This window comes from Bubalus bubalis, chromosome 14 (genome assembly GCF_019923935.1).
Source record: "Bubalus bubalis isolate 160015118507 breed Murrah chromosome 14, NDDB_SH_1, whole genome shotgun sequence".
NCBI lineage: Eukaryota > Metazoa > Chordata > Mammalia > Artiodactyla > Bovidae > Bubalus > Bubalus bubalis.
In genome coordinates, this window is record NC_059170.1 from 71,906,145 (window position 1) to 71,928,834 (window position 22,690).

At 42.8% G+C, this 22,690-nt stretch overlaps 1 protein-coding gene, 1 long non-coding RNA gene and 1 other non-coding gene across 9 annotated transcripts in view; 2 read left to right on the plus strand and 1 right to left on the minus strand.

The window, feature by feature from the left end:
* The window catches only part of PRKCQ (protein kinase C theta), a 188,195-nt gene that overhangs the window by 117,173 nt on the left and 48,332 nt on the right, over positions 1-22,690 (plus strand). For all 7 annotated transcript variants that reach the window (XM_045162727.1, XM_044928258.2, XM_044928259.2 and 4 more), the window contains 4 exons: positions 3,167-3,276; positions 4,248-4,365; positions 6,248-6,408; positions 10,977-11,150. In XM_045162727.1, the coding sequence (XP_045018662.1) occupies positions 3,167-3,276; positions 4,248-4,365; positions 6,248-6,408; positions 10,977-11,150 (563 nt within the window). The remainder of the gene's footprint in view (positions 1-3,166; positions 3,277-4,247; positions 4,366-6,247; positions 6,409-10,976; positions 11,151-22,690) is intronic.
* Positions 14,455-14,527, plus strand: TRNAF-GAA. Its single transcript has one exon. It is a non-coding gene; the product is annotated as a tRNA-Phe (tRNA).
* LOC123464906 lies at positions 18,141-20,865 on the minus strand. Its single transcript, XR_006640002.1, has 4 exons — positions 20,653-20,865; positions 19,255-19,362; positions 18,964-19,119; positions 18,141-18,419 (listed from the first exon to the last, which is right to left on the minus strand). It is a non-coding gene; the product is annotated as an uncharacterized LOC123464906 (long non-coding RNA).

The window sequence follows — 22,690 nt, forward strand, 5'->3', positions numbered from 1 at the left end:
GAAGTTCCTGGATAACAAGCCGCTGCTGTTCTTTCCCTCCACCTGCCACCACCCCGTGTCTTATTTCCCAGAGAAGTGCACAGTCATTCAGGTCCCATGTCCAGGCCCCTGGCCTGATGCCTTCTGAGGCACGCAGTCCTGGGAAGCAAGGAAGTGGCACGTTCCTCTGACTGGTCCCCTGCCCTGGCCTGTCCCTTCCTGACTGGCAGCTCCAGCCATGCCCCTGCCACTCTCCCTGGAACCAGCAAGGACCATTCTGTCTGTGGCCCCATCGAGGAATGAGCCTGGTACATCTGCTGGGCTGCTGAAAAGTCCTGTACGGAAAAATTCTCTGGCTTACGGAAGCTGGCACACCTGTCCCCATAGCGTGCTGTGAACTCCAGCTGCACAGTTTAAGTGTTGGACATGTCAGTCACTGAGTCATGTCCAGCTCTTTGCGACCCCATGGACTGTAGCCCACCAGGCTCCTCTGTCCATGGAATTCTCCAAGGCAAGAAGAGTGGAGTGGGTTGCCATTCCCTTCTCCAGGGGATCTTCCTGACCCAGGAGCTGAAGCCAGGTCTCCTGCATTACAGGCAGGTTGTTTGCCATCTGAGCCACTGGGGAAGCCTGCACAGGGAGCAGCCCAGCTCTGATAGGATGGCTCCTCCAGGTGACCTGACCACAGAGCCCGAGCTCACTCCCCTTTACCCATCCAGTTATTCAGTCTAACCAGAGAAAAAGCCAGACAGCTTTCTTGCTCTAAAAGCCCAGGTTGCTAAGGCAATAACCTTTAGAAACTGAGATGCCATTTCACCAGGATTAGGGGGTAGGGAGGAAAAATTCCAACAAAAACTATCAGAGCCCTTCTGCCTTTGGAGTGGGGCTGAGAGGGGACAGAGCCTAGATAATGTGTTCAAAGCAAAGGTGCCCCACTCAGCAGGGAGCATTTTATTCTCAATTAAAAGATTTTTTATTGGAGTATAGTTGACGTACACTTTTGTTAATTACTTCTATACAGCAAAATGATTCAATTATATATATATACACACACACATTATATAATGTGCATACATTTATGTGCATTTTTTAACACACTCTTTTCCATTATGGTTTATCCTAGGATATTGATTAAACATGCGTGTTTGCTAAGTCACTTTAGTCATGTCTGACTCTTTGCAACCCCATAGACGGGCGCGTGCCAGGCTCCTTTGTCCATGGGAATCTCTAGGCAAGAATACTACAGTGGGTTCCTCTGCCCTCCTCCAGGAGATCTTCCCAACCCAGAGATAGACCCTTGTCTCTTAAATCTCCTGCATTGGCAGGCAGGTTCTCTACCAGTAGTGCCGCCTGGGAAGCCCACTGATTAAACATAGAAACCACTTTATTTTTTGTGGGTGACCCCATTTTAACTTATGCCACTGCCTATGTGTGTTGGGTCTTTTAAGTGATAAAGGGAGCTGACCTAGTAGGAAGATCGCTCTTAGATGCCTCCTTATCCACATCCCAGGTGTATCTGCGGGTCTGGTGGAGCCTGGAGTGACATCTTAAGGAAGGCAGGAGATGTTAGGTTTTTAAACTCACTGCTGAAGGCAAACCCACAGGTAGTCAAAATTCATCTGAACCAGAGAAACCTCTGCTGCCCAGGGGACCACCACACACTTTCCTGTCTACGCCTGCTCAACGGTCCGTGGGTGGGTGGCCTGGCATTGTGTAGAGTGTCTTTAGGAGTTCACAGGCAACAGGTAACTGGAGGGTTTCTGAGTGGACAAACAGGACAGGAATAATCAAATCCACACCTGATGGCACCTCGAGTCTGATGATCTTGGACATCGGGGTTTTCTTCCCTGGAGCCCATCACCCCACCTGCAGAGGCCATGCTTATCCCAGCAGTGGCTGCTGCCTCTGAGCTCAGAACTCCCGCTAGGATTCCTTAGCATTATTCCATGGCTTCCACGCCCTGCTCTGTCCCCTCATTTCCCAACATTCTTTCTTCTCTGTTCCATTCTCTTCTTTCATTTCCTGTCCTCTGGCCTTCCTTACTTTCCCTCCCTCTCTTCTCCCCTCCTATCTCCCACTCCTTCCTCCCCCTCGCCCCGAGTCATTCTCTGTTCTTGCTGGAACCCCGCGAGACGGGGTGCTGTCTGCTCCCTTCTCATGCCCCTGTCTGCGTCTCCACCTCCCACTCTCTCCCCTGGGTCTCCCCCCATCTCTGCCTCCCTCTCTCTTCTTCTTGCTTTCCTGTAAGCCTCCTGCCTAAGTACGGTCCCCTCTTATCCTGATCCTGTCTCCTTCCTCTGGCTGCTGAAATTCGCATGAAATTAGTCATCAGAGAAACTGTTTGCACTCACGGAGGTTCAGTTATCACCTACTAGGTTCGTAACAGGCTTCTGACATTTTGATCCTGGTGGGCAAGGAGCCTTTCTGCACAGCACATCAGAGAGGAGCTTAGATCTGGTACACTTTTAAACAGTAAGATGCTCAATCCCTGCTAACTGCCTCCCTGTCTCTGCCTTGCAGTCATGGGTAGGAAATGGGAGCTGGGGCTGCCCAACATAAAACCTGCATCTGGGAGCCCAGGAAGAGTCAAGTAAATCAGACAGGGTTCAGAAGAGAGAGGCCATTATAAGTAGCACCTTTACTGTATTAAAGATTTCACTTCTGATGGGTTTTTTACAACTATCTATGGTTTATACTTACTTACATAGAAAATGCTATTTTGTTTTATTGTGAATGGTCTGTTTACCTAGTGAAAACTAAAGGTAAAGACAGCTAAAGTATCATCTAAATATTTCAATAACATTTTGAAAGATGAAAGAAAAGTTGTATTTGGTGAGCACCTTTTGGAGGCCAGTCACTGTGCTCAGTCTGTGCACACAAATGGGCGGCAGCCTTCCTTGCCATCAACAAGGCTCTGGCTCTGCCTCGAGCAGGAGTCGTGTCCCAGCATCATGCCAAAAGGCACCTGCTGTGTGCATGAGTATCTCAGTGAAGCAGAGGTGGATACTTGGTGGCATCATAAGAGCACCGCCCTAATATCTGTCTTCAGCATCTCCCTCTGCGGGGAAGATGGTGCTGGGGGTTTGCCAATTGTCTGTTGGATGTACCTGCACCCAAAACAGATCGTGTTCAGAGTGTCTGGAAGTTGGTTCTGTCACCCTTGCTCACGGCGTTGCTTCTCTTTCAGCATGTGGCATGAATGTGCATCACAGATGCCAGACAAAGGTGGCCAACCTTTGTGGTATAAACCAGAAGCTGATGGCTGAAGCACTGGCAATGATCGAGAGCACTCAGCAGGTAGGATTGGCTTTTAGGGGACAAGTGCCTGCAGTTTCAATTCAACAAGGACTATTTCAGTCCCTTCACTCTTGGACTTGTAGCAACTGTATGGGGCAACCTGGAATCTGTTTCCAAGCACTTTCCTTGACCCTGGCTTTCATCTGCATGTCCACATCCCCACTTTGAGATGTTTATTTAATGTATTTCCCTGGTGTGGATCTTTGTAAGAGCTTAATTCTTCATGGAATGAGCAGGGGCACACACAAATACATTCATTAAAATTATTGAGGACTCATTGCTAGCTTTATACCTGTATAAGATGACTATGTAATAGCTGGTGGGAAAAACATTTGCTGAAATCATCTCCAAAATGCCCCCAAAACACTGAATCCGAGGCAGCTTTGCCTTTCTGCTCAGTAGCATGCTGAATCCTCACATCTGTGAACAAACCCTCTTTGAGACCTGGCTTTGGGACTTCCCTGGTGGTCCAGTGGTTAAGACTTCACCTTCCAATGCAGGAAGTGTGAGTTTGATCCCTGGTCAGGGAGCTAGGATCCCACACGCCTCGCACCAAAGAACCAAAACATAAAACAGAAGTAGTATTGTAACAACTTCAAGAAAGACTTTAAAAATGGTCCGCTCTAATAAAAAAAAAAATCTTAAAGACTTGGCTTTGCCCACTTGAGCTATTTTTCCATCCATTGGTCTTTGATTCCTATTTGTGACTGAGCACTGTGGGGAGTGTGGGAAAAAAGACTAGTGAGCCCCCAGAAAATATGAAGGAAGTGAGCATGCTCTGCTGGTACGTAAAATAAAATAGATGTTCACAGGGTATGGGATCCTAAGAGAGTGCTGAGGAGGAGGAGAGATTTGGTTATCCTACATACTCAGGGATCTGAAATGGCTTCGTGACCATGGACAGCAGCATGCATGGTCCCGTCCATGGTGGGTGGGTAGGTGGGTGGTCTGACTCTTTGTTTGTAATCCAGGCTCGCTGCTTAAGAGATTCTGAGCACATCTTCAGAGAAGGTCCAGTTGAAATTGGTCTCCCATGCTCCATAAAAGGTGAAGCAAAGCCGCCGTACGTACCAGGACCAGGGAAAAAAGGTAGCTATCCCTATTCACCATGGAATTGTCATCAGTAATTCATCCTGATTAACCTTAACCTGAGTCCAGGACTTCCCTGGTGGCTCAGAAGGTAAAGAATCTGCCTGCAGTGCAGAAGACCTGGGTTTGATCCCTGTGTCGGGAACGTTCCCCTGGAGAAGGGAATGGCTACCCACTCCATTATTCTTGCCTGGAGAAGCCCATGGACAGAGGAGCCTGGCGGGCTACAGTCCATGGGGTCACAAAGAGTCGGACACAACTGAGCAACTAACACTTTTACTAAGACTTTCTGGGTTAAAGTCTCCCTTTACCTGGCCTGATAAATGATTCTTTTCTAGTTAGAAATTACCGACCTAGCCACCTACAAAGAGGCTTCTACTTCTAGAAGTAAAACCAAAATACAGCCGACTAGAAAAGCTTTGTAAGCGGATAGGGGTTGTGGGAAGTTGGGGTGGGGATAGAAGATGGGGCAAACTTTTCCTTAGAATTTTAGAATGTTATTCCCTGCCATGGTCCGACTGTTTTACAAAACTGAATCCTCCATAGAGCACTAAGGTAGAAATACCACAGACCATCTTATTCTGTACTTTGAGTCTTTACTGGAAAGTTTAAGATTAGAATGGGGAAGAATAGCCAACATCCTTAACATTTATGACATTATGGAAGTTCATCCAGCCTCCTGTTGGAAGGTGCTTTTTGAGAGGTTGTGACTGTGTGATTCTTTTTCAATTTTTTTTTAACACCAAAACCATTCTGTATTGAGGTATAGCCAATTAATTAATGTTGTGTGTAGTTTCAGGTAAACAGCAGAGGGACTCAGCTATATGTATACATGTGATTCTGAGTAGTTTCAACATATATTATAAAATACTTATTTTCCTTGGACTTAGAATATGAAAGACAAACCTGGAGTGGTAAAGACTTTTCCTGCCAATGCAGGAGACACAAGAGATGCAGCTTCAGTCCCTGGATGGGAAAGATCCCCTGGAATAGGACATGGTAATCTGCTCCAGTATTCTTGCTTGGAAAATTCCATGGACAGAGAGGCCTGGCAGGCTACAATCCATGGAGTCTCAAAGAGTTGGACATGACTGAGCACACACATAATTCCAACCACAAAAATGATAGGATAATTATGTGCTATGAGGTGCCATCAAGTGATATCACAGTAGATCAATGTGTCAGTCAACATGTTACGCCTGTTAACTTAGCACAATGTGATATGTCAAGTGTATTTCAATTTTAAGAAATTTTATAGGAGGGTGAGAGGAAGGTTCCAGAAAAGTTGGTCTACAACTTCTCTGGCATGGGGTGAGGAATAAATTGCCTGTAAAATTTTTTTAAAGAAGTGTTTGGATTAGATTTGGGAAAGGTCTCTGGGTAAACCATGTCTCAGAGACAATCAAAATAGGCAGCATCTTGACCTGAAGACTGTGGCGAATGCTTCCATTCGGGTCTTCCATGATCTGCTATCCAGCTCTTCTTCCCTACCTGGTAGGTCGCAGAAATTGATGCCATTACGCCTGCAAGCCATGCAAGCAATGGGAGTCATCTTCCCTCCAGTTCAGCTAAAATCCCTATATGTCCGTGATCTGGCATTATCTAAAGTGCTTGTTCCTGTTGCAGAGATGGTCTTTTGCTGGTTGGAATGTTTCTTAACCTGACATTTCCCCCAGTCTGTCCCATAAAGAGACACGGTCCACCGCCCAGATGCCAGGCTTCCAGGCAGGAGATGCTCCTTTTGCCCTTCAGGAACCCCTTTCTGAACTGTTGCAGATGAAACTTCAGAACAGGATATGAAAAAGAAAGCAGGTCTCAGAATAGCTAGGATGACCCTCTGTTGTTCCTTATTTCCTTTTAACCACTGGCCTATCATTTTCAGAGCCTCAGGGGATCTCCTGGGAGTCTCCCTTGGAAGAGATGGAGAAAGTATGCCATCGTCCAGAACCTGAGCCGAACAAAGAAAAAGGTTCTCTACGTATGAAACTAAAAATTGAGGATTTCACGTTGCACAAAATGCTGGGGAAAGGAAGTTTTGGCAAGGTACGATACTGTATGTAGGATTCTGTGGGCCAGATGAGAGAAACTGAGAAGCAAAGCTCTGGCCAGCGGAACTGAGCTGGTGGGACCAAAACCAGGCATAGTGTGCAGAGAGAGGCTTCCTGGGCAGGAGCTGTGATGTGATGTATGTTAGAGAGCAGAGAGATGTCTGAATCAAAAGGGACCCAGGGGCTTCCCTGGTGGCTCAGGCGGTAAAGAATCTGCCTGCAAAGCAAGAGACCTGGGTTCTATCCCTGGGTTGGGAAGATCCCCTGGAGGAGGGCGTGGCAACCTGCTCCAGTGTTCTTGCCTGGAGAATCCCCATGGGCAGAGGAGCCTGGCGGGCTACAGTCCATGGGGTCGCACAGAGTCGGACACAACTGAGCGACTAAGCACAGGGAGCTCTTGGGAGCAGCAGCCTCTACTCCCTGGGGAAAAACAGTTCCAGCCATCTCACTTTGAAGGTGTGCATCCCACCAGCTTCTGAGTGTGGTGTCTTCGGACGCCAACGAAGCAGGAAGGTGCCCCGGCCAGTTCCTGTCTCAAAGATATTTTTGTTTCATTTGTGGTTTTGTTGTTGTTTTGCTCCTTTTTTCAACCCAGAGTCTGGTTTTACTTTCCTTATGATTTTTTTCTCAGTCTTGCCTTAGCTTAGGGCTACTGTAATAAAATACCACAGAGGGGGGCAGCTTCAACAGCAGAAATGTGTCTCTCCCAGTTCTGGAGGCTGGACATCCAGGATCAAGGTGTGGACAGGGCTCTTCCTCCTGAGGCCTCCCTCTCTCCCGGGTGTAGACACGGTCTTCTCCCTGTGTCGTCACATGGCCATTCCTCTGTGTCCCAATTCCCTCCTCTTATGAGGATTCCGGTTCTATGGCATCAGGGCCCATCCTAATGACCTCATTTGAACATAATCATCTCTCTAAAGACCCTGTCTCCAATTAAGGTCACACGCTCAGGTGCTGGGGGTTTAGGACTTCAGCATATGAATTATTAAGGCTCCTCTGGTGGCTCAGATGGTAAAGAATCTACTTGCAATGCGAGAAACCTGGGTTTGATCACTGGGTCAGGAAGATTCCAGAGGAGCCTGTCCATGGATTTATTTGGAAGGGACACAGTGCAGCCCAGAATTATAGCCATAACTTGAGTATCTTAGGAAAAGTTTCATGGAGAAGTCCCTCCTCTCAATTATTCCTGCCACTTACTCAACGTATGGGCTCTCTGTCATGGAGGGCGAGGAGGAGGAGGAAAACATAGTCTAAGAAATTATAATCAACTGTCAGTGACGAGAAGATTGTCAAGTCAGTGATTGTAAAGAGGGATGTTATGGAATACAGGCTTTTAGGTTATCTTGGCTATTAAGGATATCTCATGTATTAATGAAATCCTCAGTTGTTTTTTATTTATATTGGATGTCACTTCTGGGAGAATTTTAGCCAGAGACTACTGTTCCATGAATTTGTGCAACCAAGGCCAGCATTATGCTCAGCACCTGCTCACCAGACTTGGGCTGTAAAACTTACCCAGTTTAATAATAAACAAGCTGAAATGCAACTAGGTCTTGCCATAGCTGAATGACTTTGTGCTGCTAGTAGGGGTTGGGTTTAATACCAAGGAATTGCCTTTGGCAAAACCCACTTGGCCCTGCCAGCTGTAGCCAATAGCTATTAATTTGTTCCCACAATAGCACGAACCATCGCAGGCTCTCTTGGTGTTATTCTGAGTGCAATAGTCAGTTTTACAGCCAGTCTTCATTAAAATGTAGCATCAATTAATGTGCCATGATAGCCTGTTACCAAAAATTGAAAGGACATTATAGAGATGGAGATTGCCTTTTCAATTTCTTAGTTTAAGGCTGGTTTGGGAAATGTTTTATTGAAAGAAGCAGTTACCAAAAGAGGATTTCTAATTGTTATAGAAATGTTTTTCTTTGTTCTCTGGATAGATTTCTACTTTTCAATACTGTTAACACAGCTTTAAGTTAAACCTACCTGCCTTAGTAAATAACCCAACGGACAGCTGAGAGCTTCAGTAGCCTCGGCTCTGTGACTAAGCTCCTCCCCATCAGAATCCCAGATCCCTGCACCCCGAGGGGACCCCACTGTGGGGACCCAGTGAGGGGGGGAGCCTCAAAGCAGAATATATTTCCTCTTCTTGAACTCTAAAACTTGTTCTTATTTTTCTCTTTTTTCACTCTCTATAGATATGGTTCCTCACCAAAATGGTAGCCTCTTTATTTTGGTTCTCCATCAATTTTAGGCCCAGGAGAATAAATGGCATGTTTTCTGGGGTTATGCACATTATTTGCCTGATGGCTCAGATGGTAAAGATTCTGTCTGCCATGCAGGAGACATGGGTTCGATCCCTGGGTTGGGAAGATTGCCTGGAGAAGGGAATGGCTACCAAGTCTGGTATTCTCACCTGGAGAATTCCATGGACAGAGGAGCCTGGCGGGCTACAGTCCTTGGGGTCGCAAAGAGTTGGACGCAACTGAAGGCAATGGCACCCCACTCCAGAACTTTTGCCTGGAAAATCCCATGGACAGAGAAGCCTGGTAGGCTGCAGTCCATGGGGTCGCTAGAGTCAGACATGACTGAGTGACTTCACTTTCAGTTTTCACTTTCATGCACTGGAGAAGGAAATGGCAACCCACTCCAGTGTTGTTGCCTGGAGAATCCCAGGGACGGGGAGGCCTGGTGGGCTGCTGTCTCAGGGGTTGCACAGAGTTGGACACGACTGAAGTGACTTAGCAGCAGCAGCAGAAGAGTGACTCACACTTTCACCTTCATGCCTGAATTCTCATCTAAGCTCTACCCTCTCTATCAAGCCAGCTACCCCCAAACCTATGTGTCTGCATTGTATTATTTTAAACATAGACACATGCATTTTCACTCTTGGTGTGTCATCATGAACTTCAGCGTTCCTCAAGTCACTAAAAGAAACAAACGATGAGTGGGTTTTTTGAAGTATAGTTGATTTACAATATTATATTAGCTTCAGAAGTGTGGTAACATAGTGATTCAGTAGTTTTATAGATTGTACTCTAAAGGTATTACAGAATAATGGCTCTGTTTCACTGTGAGATTCAATATATCCCCATTGCTTATTTATTTTACACAGAGCAGTTCGTACCTCTTAATCCCATGCCCTTGTCTTGGCCCTCCTCCCCCTGAATGGAAACCACTGGTTTGTTCTCTATATCCATGAGTCTGCTTCTGTTTTGTTACACACATTCGTTTTGGTTTTAGATTCCAATGACTGTCATTCAGAAAGCATTTTAGAGTTCACAAGTCGCTTCCCCACCTGGGTGTGTGATTTTCACAACAGTCCTGTAAGTCAGCAGCGTGGTGACAGTTTTGGCTTTTCCACATTAGGGAACCGAAGCCCAGCGAGGTTCCTTTGTGAGCCCACGTTCCCACAGCCGGTAAATGTCTGTGAAACGAGGCCAGAGCTGAGGCTTCCTGTCTCCTCAGGCCGTGTCCTCACTATCATCAGTTGTCTGTGGCTGCATCATCTGCAAGCATGCAGGCTGGAGCAACCCTCCATTCTAAGCCATCTGGTGTCCTGTCTTATAAGATGCCTGAAATTGAGTGGCAAAAGTCAGCTTTGGAGTCAGATTTTCCACTGAGTAGCTCTGTGAGTTTGAGAAAGTTACCCTTTGACCCTAGGTTTCTGTTATTATTACTATCTGTATTGCAGCGTGTTCTGAACCAAGAATTAAATAGATACTAAAATTAGATAGCATGCGTAAAGCCTGTAACAGAATGTCTGACACATAGTAGGTCTTGAAGATAATGTTAGTGTCTGTGCCATCAGAAGAAATGCTGTGCATTCTTTAAGTACATCAGGACAGTTGGATTTCTCACGTATGCTTTTTGGCCTTGAAAAAGTGGATAAAACGTGGAGTAAGGTTTTATGCTCATTTTTATTGATTATTTCAAAAGCAGTCAAGTCTTCCTCTTCATTGCTTGATGCTGCTTCCTCAATACACATTTTTCTCTGATTCTTTTTTTATAAACTTAGGTCTCTGGGCAGACAGGACACTTTAAAAAAACTTTTATTGGTGTATAGCTGATTTAGTGTTGTGTATCTGCTGTACAGTAAAGTGAATCAGCTACACAAGTACATGTATCCCCTCTTCTCTGGATTTCCTTCCCATATTGGTTATCTGTTTTATCCATAGCAGTGTGTGTGTATCAATCCCAACCTCCTAATCTATCCCCCTTGATGTCCATGCTTTTGTTCTCTACATCTGTGTCTCTGTTTCTGCTTTGCAAATAGGTTCATCTGTATGATTTTTCTAGATTCCACTTTTTTAAATAGAATCTTTCCAGGAGCTGAGAATAACCCATCTGATTTTGTGAAACCCTTTGAAAGGTAGAGTGGATGAAGCTGTTAATAGCATCCCACGCCAGTAAAACTCGGTTTGTTTCCATAAAGGGGATAGAGGAGGATTGGAGAATTAATTCTGTTTCCTCCCCCAGTACATCTCTCTCAGCATGTCATGACTCTTCTTTATCGAGTGTCAATCCAAATGCTAAAATAACTCTGCTTCTTCTCCTTCTTTCCAGGTCTTCCTAGCAGAGTTCAAGAAAACCAATCAGTTTTTCGCAATAAAAGCCTTAAAGAAAGATGTGGTTTTGATGGACGATGACGTGGAGTGCACAATGGTAGAGAAGAGGGTCCTCTCCTTGGCCTGGGAGCATCCATTCTTAACACATATGTTCTGCACGTTCCAGACCAAGGTAAGGCTTCTGCCCAGATGGTCCTTCATCTCTACATCCTCAACCAGTAGGTCGGGATGCTCCTGCAGAACAGGAGACATGGGGCGCTCACTCCATGTATTTCTTCTTTGAGTCCACTTTCTATCCATCTAAGCAAGCCTTTAACAGTTGTTTAGAGGGGAAGAAACTGTTTGAAAAGAAACAAGTTTTCTTGTTTGGAAAAATGCAGGAAACTTGAATTTTCTAATGCATTTGACTGGGGAAAGGGCCTTCTGGTTTTGCTTGCTTGCTTTTTAGAATTCAGTTTAACTTTTATAACAAGGATTCTAAGCAGTGTGTGATTTGCTTAACAAAGCAGTGCTTTGTGAAAGGGAAAAGGTGTGACATCTGTTCATCTACCATACATATATTTCAGGAGACAAAATTTGGAAAAATGGATCAAAATGTGTGTGTACTGTTATTTCCCTTTAAAAGGCCAGTAGAAGATCATCCTTTAGAGCATACTTTACCAGGCACTGAGCAGTCAGATAAAACTGTGAATTTTGTCAAAAATGCCTCTTATTTTGGGAGAATGTTCCTCCTGATCTGCTTTATCTTTAAAATTTAAAAAACAAAACAAAACACTTTTTTTCTAACTTAAAAGTTATTCAGGATCATTTTAGAAAATTTGCTTATTTGCTTAAAGAAAATCATATATATCCCATTACTTGGGTATAGTTGCCATTACTATGTTGAAGTTTATCCTTTTAGATCCCCCCCCCATTGGGTTTATAAAAATAAAAATAACCAGTTAGTGTAAATACCTCCTGCTCCGTAACTTGCACTTTAACACTCTGTACATTTCCTGACATCTGTAGATATCCTTCTGCAATGTGGTTTATCTCATTAGGCTAATTCTAAATTTTGTTCTGATTTAAATAACACTGAAATGAACATTCCTGTAGATCAGTCATCTGTATAAACATTATGGTTTTCTATTTTTCTACTGTACTTGACCCTTTCCGCATGTGTAAGGCCTAGAATTGTGTTGTATGTAGCCAAGAATAATAAGCAGACCCATGGGGAGCTGTGTGGTTAAGATCCAAAGAAAATGAGGAAGTTTTTCTCTTGTTCTATTTCAAGCCTTGATGATAATGTACTACCTTAGTATAAGTAGCATCTTCTGCCTCCAGCCACAGAAGTGTTAGTGGGGAAACTGGGAATCAGCCAGTAAATGTCGACGGTCACTAAGGGATTTCGTCACCACTTCTCCAGCTGCCAATAGACTCTCAAGTGTTTAATTAGGGAATAGATGAGTAAATGTACTTAGCTAAAATAAGGAAAGATATAAGCATCTGAATGCAGAGTTCCAAAGAATAGCAAGGAGAGATAAGAAAGCCTTCCTCAGCGATCAATGCAAAGAAATAGAGGAAAACAACAGAATGGGAAAGACTAGAGATCTCGTCAAGAAAATTAGAGATACCAAGGGAACATTTCATGCAAAGATGGGCTCGATAAAGGACAGAAATGGTATGGACCTAACAGAAGCGGAAGATATTAAGAAGAGGTGGCAAGAATACACAGAAGAACTGTACAAAAAAGAGCTTCACGACCCAGATAATCATGATGGTGTGATTACTGACCTAGAGCCAGACATCCTGGAATGTGAAGTCAAGTGGGCCTTAGAAAGCATCACTATGAACAAAGCTAGTGGAGGTGATGGCATTCCAGTTGAGCTCTTTCAAATCTTGAAAGATGATGCTGCGAAAGTGCTGCACTCAATATGCCAGCAAATTTGGAAAACTCAGCAGTGGCCACAGGACTGGAAAGGGTCAGTTTTCATTCCAGTCCCAAAGAAAGGCAATGCGAAAGAATGCTCAAACTACCACACAATTGCACTCATCTCACATGCTAGTAAAGTAATGCTCAAAATTCTCCAAGCCAGGCTTTAGCAATACGTGAACCGTGAACTTCCAGATGTTCAAGCTGGTTTTAGAAAAGGCAAAAGAACCAGAGATCAAATTGCCAACATCCGCTGGATCATGGAAAAAGCAAGAGAGTTCCAGAAAAACATCTATTTCTGCTTTATTGACTATGCCAAAGCCTTTGACTGTGTGGATCACAATAAAATTCTGAAAGAGATGGAATACTAGACCACCTGACCTGCCTCTTGAGAAACCAAGGTCAGGTCAAGGTATGCAGGTCAAGAAAGCAACAGTTAGAACTGGACATGGAACAACAGACTGGTTCCAAATAGGAAAAGGAATATGTCAAGGCTGTATATTGTCACCCTGCTCATTTAACTTATATGCAGAGTACATCATGAGAAATGCTGGGGTGGAAGAAGCGCAAGCTGGAATCAAGATTGCCAGGAGAAATATCAATAACCTCAGATATGCAGATGACACCACCCTTATGGCAGAAAGTGAAGAGGAACTAAAAAGCCTCTTGTTGAAAGTGAAAGAGGAGAGTGAAAAAGTTGGCTTAAAGCTCAACATTCAGAAAATGAAGATCATGGCATCCTGTCCCATCACTTCATGGCAAATAGATGGGGAAAGAGTGGAAACAGTGTCAGACTTTATTTTTTTGGGGCTCCAAAATCACTGCAGATGGTGATTGCAGCCATGAAATTAAAAGGCGCTTACTCCTTGGAAGGAAAGTTATGACCAACCTAGATAGCATATTCAAAAGCAGAGACATCACTTTGCCAACAAAGGTCCTTCTAGTCAAGGCTATGGTTTTTCCAGTGGTCATGTATGGATGTGAGAGTTGGACTGTGAAGAAGGCTGAACGCCGAAGAATTGATGGTTTTAAACTGTGGTGTTGGAGAAGACTCTTGAGAGTCCCTTGGACTGCAAAGGAGATCCAACCAGTCCATTTTGAAGGAGATCAGTCCTGGGTATTCTTTGGAAGGAATGATGCTAAAGCTGAAACTCCAGTATTTTGGCCAGCTCATGCGAAGAGTTGACTCATTGGAAAAGACTCTGATGCTGGGAGGGACTGGGGGCAGGAGGAGAAGGGGACGACAGAGGATGAGATGGCTGGATGGCATCACCAACTCGATGGATGTGAGTTTGAGTGAACTCCGGGAGTTTTTGATGGACAGGGAGGCCGGGCGTGCTGCGATTCATGGGGTCGCAAAGAGTTGGGCACGACTGAGCGACTGAACAATATCTATCTATTTCTATTCTACTATTGCCTATTTCAGTTCAGTTCAGTTCAGAGTCTTCACAATGCTTCAAGTACAGTATGCGATCACTGAGTGCTTTCTCATAGTCTGGGTTTCCATTGTGAAGGATATAGAAATAATATAGTCTGTGACCTAGAGAATTTCATACTCTGTGGGGCTGAAATAGCTCTGTTGGGAGAGTGTTAGACTGAAGATCTAAAGGTCCCTGGTTCAGTCCCGGGTTTCGGCAGGCAAGCACTTCTTTTGTGGCTTCCCCGGTGGCTTAGATGGTAAAATGTTGCCTGCAATACGGGAGACCCAGGTTCGATCCCTGGGTTGGGAAGATCCTCTGGATAAGGAAATGGCAACCCACTCCAGTACCCTTGCCTAAAAATTCCGTGGACAGAGGAGCCTGGTAGGCTATAGTCCATGGGGTTGCAAAGAGTTGGACACGGCTGAGCAACTTCACTTTCACTTTCAAAGAGGCGACAATGATACTTCTAATGGTGGTAAGTAATATTTTTTTAATATAAATTTATTTTAATTGGAGGTTAATTACTTTACAGTATTGTATTGGTTTTGCCATACATCAACATGAATCCACCACAGGTATACACGTGTTTCCCATTCTGAACCCCCTTCCCACTTCCCTCCCCATACCATCCCTCTGGGTCGTCCCAGTGCACCAGCCCCAAGCATCCAGTATCATGCATCGAACCTGGACTGGCGATTCGTTTCATGTATGATATTATACATGTTTCAATGCCATTTTCCCAAATCATCCCACCCTCTCCCACAGAGTCCAAAAGACTGTTCTATACATCTGTGTCTCTTTTGCTGTCTCTGCTGACTTTTAAGTACCAGGGCTGAGAAAAACTAGAAATTAGAATTTGAATAGGCAGTAAAGATCTTGGGCAACACAAGTGTAGAGGCTGTAAGAACGGATGAAGGAAGAAAGGGATTGTGATCAGCTGTTTAAGTAGGCTTATGTTTTTACAGCAGAAAGGAGTTTCGGATTCCTGGCAATGAGGGTTACAGAGATTTCCTGCTAGACGGTTCCTCCTGGAGATCAGAAATATCTGTTGGTCTTGGATGGTGCAGATATTCTACTGAAAGACAAAATCAGGAACTCTGCCCAACTCTCTTGGCCAGTGTTCTAGATTTGCTGTGCACCCTGGGGGTTACTTAGTCTCACTTTTCCTCTTGAAATATTGTGAGGCTTTTATCAAAATGCTAAATGCACCTCAGACCAGGCTTCTAGGAAATCAAATTTCTCTTGGCACCTTTTCCTGCTATTGTTTTTTATTGGAATATAATTGGTTTACAATATTGTTAGTTTCAGCTGTACAATGAAGTGAATCAGCCATGTGTATCCATATATCCCCCGCCCACCCCTCTAGGTCATCACAGAGCACTGAGCTGAGCTCCCTGTGCTGTACAGCAGCTTCCCACTAGCTGTTTTTATGTATTTGATTGTTGTTTTCATATCTTATAGAGAAGGCTACCATTAAGTCCATTTTGTAAAAAATAGGGATATTTCTGTCTCTGATTGTCAATTCTCAGGGATTATTTACATTTTTCCTTGTTATAGGAAATGCTCTTAAAATTCCAAGCCTATGGAATGCCTTACCAAAACCAGAGCAGTAAATGCACGAGAAAAAACGTTATAAAATGTACACGTAAAATGTAAAAATGACTGTCTCACTAGATTTCAAAAAGTTCTTTTAGAGATGGTGGGGAAGGGGAGGCAAAGCTTACATTATTACACTTTCTGAAGGACCCTCAGTTGTTTTGAGACACCTTGATTTTTAAATTTAATTTTTGATAGTGTATAGATGCTGTGCAGTATTATAAGTTATAGGTGTACAATTCAGTGATTCACAATTTTCAAAGATTATACTCTATTTATAGTTATTATAAAATATTTAGATTTCCCATGTTGTGCAATATATCCTTGTAGCTCATATTGTGCCTAAAAGTCCTGATTTATTTAAACCTTATATGTCAAACAAAATAACCAGATGCAACAGGTGAGTGTAAAAAGCCGCAATTTACATGAATAATGATTTCCTTGGGGTAAGTTTAGAATGTAGTCAGTTGGGAAAAGGGCCTTCTGGATTTTGTCTGCTTGCTTATTGTTTAGAATTTGGTTTTAACTTCTATAACAATGAGGATTTGAAGCAGTCAAAGACTGCTTGTCTACTTGAATTTTTTTGTGATTGCATACAAATTTTAGGATTGTTCTTTGAAAAATGTCATGGGTATTATGATAGATAATGCATTAAATCTTTAGATGGTTTTCAGTAGTAAGGACATTGTCACAATACCAATTCTTTCAATCCACGAACACAGGGTATTTTCCACATTTTCTTTGTATCATGTTGAATCTCCTACATCAATGTCTTTTAGTTTTCAGAATCCAGTTCCACCTCTTAAATTAATCCCTAGCTATTTGATTCTTTTTTGATGCAACTGTAAACAAGATCGTTTTGCTTTTTCTTTACAACAGTTCAGTATTAGTATACAAAATGCATTGTATTTCCGCATATCAAGTTTGTATCCTGCAACTTTATTGATTAGCTCTAATAGTTTTCTCACTGTATCTTTAAGGTTTTCTATGTGTAGTATCATATGATCTGCAAATAGTGACAGTTTTACTTTCTCCTTTCCAATTTGGAAAGAGTTCCAGCAGTTCTCCTACATGTTTGGCAGATGCCTTAAGGTTAGTAAACGGTCTCAGTGTCCTTTAAATCACTGTTTCTTTCCATGTGTCCCAAGGTGGGCAACTCTGTGCACGGGGCTCTCAGGGGTATCCTTCCTACTGCAGACCACAGTGTCAGAGGTGGATCCTAGTTTTCTTTTTAATTGGAAGATAATTGCTTTACAATGTTTTGTTGGTTTCTGCTGTGCCACAGTGTGAATAGCCGTAAGTAGACATACATCCCCTCCACCCAGCCCTCTAGGTTCCTGGTAGTGCTGGGTCTCAGTCCCTCTATCATTTCTTGAGCAGAAGCTATTCACTCAGCCCTCAGTTCTTCAGGAGGAATTGCTTTCTGTGTAGGTCAATGTGTCCATGGGAGGAATCTTTTAACTGTGCTGACAAATTAAAATCTATCAGAAACTAATTAATCATAAAACTTTGAAAATACACTTCATAAATCTCTTTGGAAAGTCACCATTAATTCAACAAATGTGGTTTCTTGTGGACCTACTGTCTGTTAAGTTCTATATTTCCCCAGCAGAGGCAAGACTCAAACTATAGGGACTCAGTAGCTAGCTTGGAAGAATAGTAGTCTGCTTTCTTGATTTTAAGATGCTATTAAGATTAGACGCCCTATTTTCTTGATACACAAAATTATTTTAAAAACTAGGAGCCACGTCTCTGAAATTGTCTAAATGTGAATTGACATGTATGTCAATTAGAAATTGCATTGGCTGCTAGTAATAGAGACTGGAAACGATGATTTAAATGAGACAGAAGTGTTTGTCAGTCTCTTCATATGAAAGGAGTTAGTTCCATGATGTCTGAGACCCAGGAACTATCTACTGCACTGGGTTCTCATCCTGAAGAGTACTCCTCAGTCCGGCATGGCTACTGGAGTCCAGCTGTCAAAGCCACATTCTAGGGAGGAAAGAACAACCCCGTGCCTGCTTGGTCTTCTTTATCAAGTCACTGTTGGAGAAGACTTACAAAAAGCTGCTATTTACCTCTCTCTCTGACTCATCTATAGCTCTAAGGAGAGCTGGAAAGTTGAATCTTTAAGATGAGCACACCATCATCCAGAATATTATTTTTTACTACGAAAGAGAGGCAACCAGACATTTCTGCTCTAAACATATTTTTACTTTGAAATATATGATTCACACTAGCTTTATTGAAGTCAATTCAGCATCAGATAATTTCCTAGGAACCTTAAATAAGATAATATACTTAAGTCTGTAATCCCAGTGAAGTAGATATTATTCCATTTTACCTATGAGAGAACTGAAGCTAGGAAAGATGAACTTTGTCTTAAGGCCACTGAGATGGAAACAGCATGCAACCTTACCAGTGCATCTTTGTCCAGACATGGGATTCCTATATATTCATACCATGTAAGTGTCTTAGTGATATGTCATCTCTGTAGTATCTAAATGTTCACCTACAGGGGGAAAAAACACACAGAAAAATAGTTTTCTTCTGTTTCATTATACTAGAGTAAAAGTTCAATAACTCGAGTACCCAAAGTTTCTCTGATCTAACTTGATAACCCTAGGTGTTGGGGGGGGTGTGTGGGGGAAGGGTTTGGAAAGTGTTAAAAACACAAAATTCAACTGAGTAAATTTAGAGATCTAATTATGTTTTTGCAATAATTCATGAATCAAATAGCATCCTATTTAGGAAGCAGAAAGGAGCACTGAAGACCTGTATGAAATGGAAGACTTTTATGGGCAGAAAGTGGGGACAAGGAAAGAACAGTGTTTCAGGCAAGGTCACTTCCTCACAAGTGCTAATCAGGAAGTTCTAGACTGGGGAAGGTTAGAATTGCAGGTAGCTTAGATGTTAAGTCTCCATTTAGAGATGTGGGCTTAGCATGACTAATTCCGTTTGGGGACTATTTTATCAGCAATCACCCTCCCTCCCCTTTTGATCAGACCGTGAGCTTAACCGGAAGATGTGATCAAAATTTAAGGTATTAGCAGTACTCCCAGCTGCTGTCCTGAAGTTCCCATGGTTTTTTGATGGTCGTTTGTGTGCTATTCACAGGCCACAGGGTTCAGGGTCACCATTTTTAAGTCAGGCATCCTCTTCCTTTTTGGAAACTCCACGTTGAGGGAGATGGTTCACCTGAGGGTCAGTGCCTACAAACATGAATTTAAAGCCTTTGAAAGAACACAGCATCCCATGGAGACTCTTGTGACTACGGAAAGTAGGATAATTCCCAGGCTGCCAAACTAATGAAGAAAAAACAAAAAAGATCCCATTGAAAGAGTCACCTTTTCAAGCCAAGTGGGTTGTTCAGCATTTTTCTGTAACTGAGTTTCAGTTTCCACAGACATGTTAATCCGGGTGCCACAGGTTGTCTTGACTTGTGAAGTAGAATCCTGCCAAAGGAAGGGGGAGGCCTCCTCATTTATGTAGAGCCTGAATAGAAAGTTCCCCAAGTTTGGGGTGGCTAGATAGAGGGAAGGAAACAGACCAGGGCTTTCTAACATCATGGACAGATCAGAGTTTCTGATGAGAAATCCAGCGATCTGAAAGGATTCCACCCCCACACCCAAGCAATAGCTTAGGAGATACGGGGGATGGTGTTCTCTTTCCAAGTCAAGGCCAGAGTCAAGGAAAGGCGCTAAAGAAGAGAGGGTTGCATGTTTGGCTACCCAGTAATGCACCTCAACATTGGCTACTTCTCTTCCCAGTCGATTCGATTCTGAGGTCTTGAGTGGGTGGACAGGACCCAGTATCAGGTGAGATGTACACCCAAGGTTCAAGTCCCTGCAGTTTGGCTCCCGTTTGGTTAGTGAGGAAGATCTGGGATAGTCCCTTGCCAGGAGATGCAAGGGCAGTCTTTGTTCTTTGGGATTCCAAATCAGAAGGGTGGGAGGAAATTGGAAACAGTAGTTTGGAGAGTCATAACCAGTCAAGTGAGGGAACTGTAAGTATTCAAGATCTACTCCAGGTTACAGGGATGTTACAAAGTCTCCAAAGCAGTTCCCAGGATTAGGCTCTGATATCTACAGAAATACAGTTTTCTTCTCTGTAATCACTGTTCTCTTAACCAAAGAGCATTAACAGTAAACCCAATTTGTTTGCATTAAACTTGGCCTGATTAATTACATAAGTGCAGCAAGAATAGTACTGGGCCATTTATACTCTTTTAAAAACTGTTTCCTATAAAGGAACCTCAGGCTAAACTCTTAAGCCTCTGAAGCCAGGTAGCCAAAATCTCACAATCCAGTTTTACCTGCAATACATGTAACTTTGGGTGAGTTCCTCTCTTATTGAGGTCTGAAAAAATATCCTGGAGTTCTATGGACCTACCAGGAAATTACCTTTTTTACTCGCCTGTTTAGTTCCCAGGAATCTTGGTACCAGTCCAATTTTTCCAAAGGATTTTATTGACCCCCACCCCCCACCCCCCTGCAAAGTGAATCTTAGTTGTTTTCAGCTGTCTGGTCATATCTGAGTCTATACACATCTCTCTCATATATACTATTACAGCCAATGCCTTGGTAATAATACCAATGTAATCAATTGTGCCCTGTTACAACAACAGATTCTCACTAAACTTTTGTACAATAGCTATTTTGCTTTAAAAAGAACACTCGAGAGTTTCTGGGTTCTGGAAGAATCAGAGAAAATGTTTCATCTTTGTTTACAACGGTATACTTGACCTCATTGTTGTAGGTCATGTTACTGCAAGAGCAATCTCAAATCTGGAAAAACAAAATATTAAGGTGCCAGCAATGTTTCAAATAAGAAATTCTAACCATCTCCCTCCGTTCATTCAGTCTCGTGTAATTAATTCTTGTTCTACTTGAATCCAGTTTTTCATTAGTTCTGGAAACATTTACCCAGTTGTGTGAACCAAAGTTATCACTGACCTGTATTTGCCGAGTCCTTTCCATGAATTTCTTTAAAGGTGAAGCACTTTTGAAGAAATACTTTTGCAAAAGCATCTGAGTAAAACAATAGCTCTCTGTAAATGACAGACTTACAAATAACTATAGTTAAAGATCTGATAAGAGTTCATTTGATAAGGAAATAGTTATTCTGTGATTAACATTTTAAGGTGGTAACTGGAAGTATGGCTGATTACATTATCCCAGGACATGTGAATTTTGAGAATACTTATATATCTATAGAAATACAACTTAAAGGAAGCTTCAGTTCAGTTCAGTCGCTCAGTCGTGTCAGACTCTTGGCGACCCCATGAGTTGTAGCACGCCAGGGCTCCCTGGCCATCACCAACTCCCAGAGTTCACTCAAACTCACATCCATCGAGTTGGTGATGCCATCCAGCCATCTCATCCTCTGTCGTCCCCTTCTCCTCCTGCCCCCAATCCCTCCCAGCATCAGTCTTTTCCAATGAGTCAACTCTTCGCATGAGGTGGCCAAAGTACTGGAGTTTCAGCTTCAGCATCAGTCCTTCCAGTGAACACCCAGGACTGATCTCCTTTAGAATGGACTGGTTGGATCTCCTTATTACCTTTTATGTGATAGGCCTTCCTATGCAATTTAATGTATCAAATAAGCCTAGTTAGTTTAACATCTCTCTGTTTCTAAGGAGAGAAAACAAATCTTTTGAAATGTTCCATGGGCTCTCTGGAAAATCTCAAAGTTGGTTTGAGGTCAAAAAGATTACATTTAGAATTTGGTTTGGGAGAAGTTTGTCAAAAACACCAAAAAGTTTAAAAATACTTGGTCAAATAAGATCATAGTCCACTGTGAAGTAATAGTTATCCATTCAAACAAGGGGATAAAGACTTTGCAGGTAAATATAGAAAGTTGCATAATTATTAAAAAATGGTAATGATGACCCTATATATGCGAGACAGCAAAGGAGACACAGATGTAAAGAACAGACTGTTGGGAGAAGGCGAGGGTGGGATGATTTGAGAGAATAGCACTGAAACATGTTTATTACCATATGTGAAATAGATCGCCAGTCCAGGTTCGATGCATGAGACAGGGTGCTCAGGGCTGGTGAACTGGGGTGACCCTAAGGGAGGGGATGGGGGACACATGTACACCCATGGCTGATTCATGTCAATGTATGGCCAAAAAACCATTCCAATATTGTAATTAGCCTCCAATTAAAATAAATTAAATTTAAAAAGTTTCATAATTGTTTAAAATGTCTCTCTTAGTAGATGAGACTCAGAATTACTCAAGTAATCAAAGACCTAATAAAGATAATGAGAATCACAGGAATTTATTTTGAAGACCCTTTCACAGCTGCTTACCAGAAGCAGACCAATAGTGCAAAAGAACTTTTCCTTTTAAGAAAAAGCAACTTTAATTTTGACTAAAACTCTTTTTTACTTAAATAAATTCATTCGGATCATGGATAGCTTAACCACGCATAAAATTCAGCTCCCAAGACTCTTTTTCCCACAAACTTTCTACAGTTGTTTTCTATGTTTATTCCTTCTTTCCATTCTTGAAATAACCACTCTGCATTTAGGACAAAATTGCCTTCTGTTTCCTCAACAAAAATACATCTCTATTCTTCATCCCTACCATTGTCAAATCACACATCCTACTATCCTTGCATCCAGAGATATTTCCCCTTACTATTTCTAATAGCTTTAATTATAATATAATGTTTAACCCTAAAAAGGAAGAAGGCAATGGCACCCCACTCCAGTACTGTTGCCCGGAAAATCCCATGGGCGGAGGAGCCTGGTAGGCTGCAGTCCATGGGGTCGC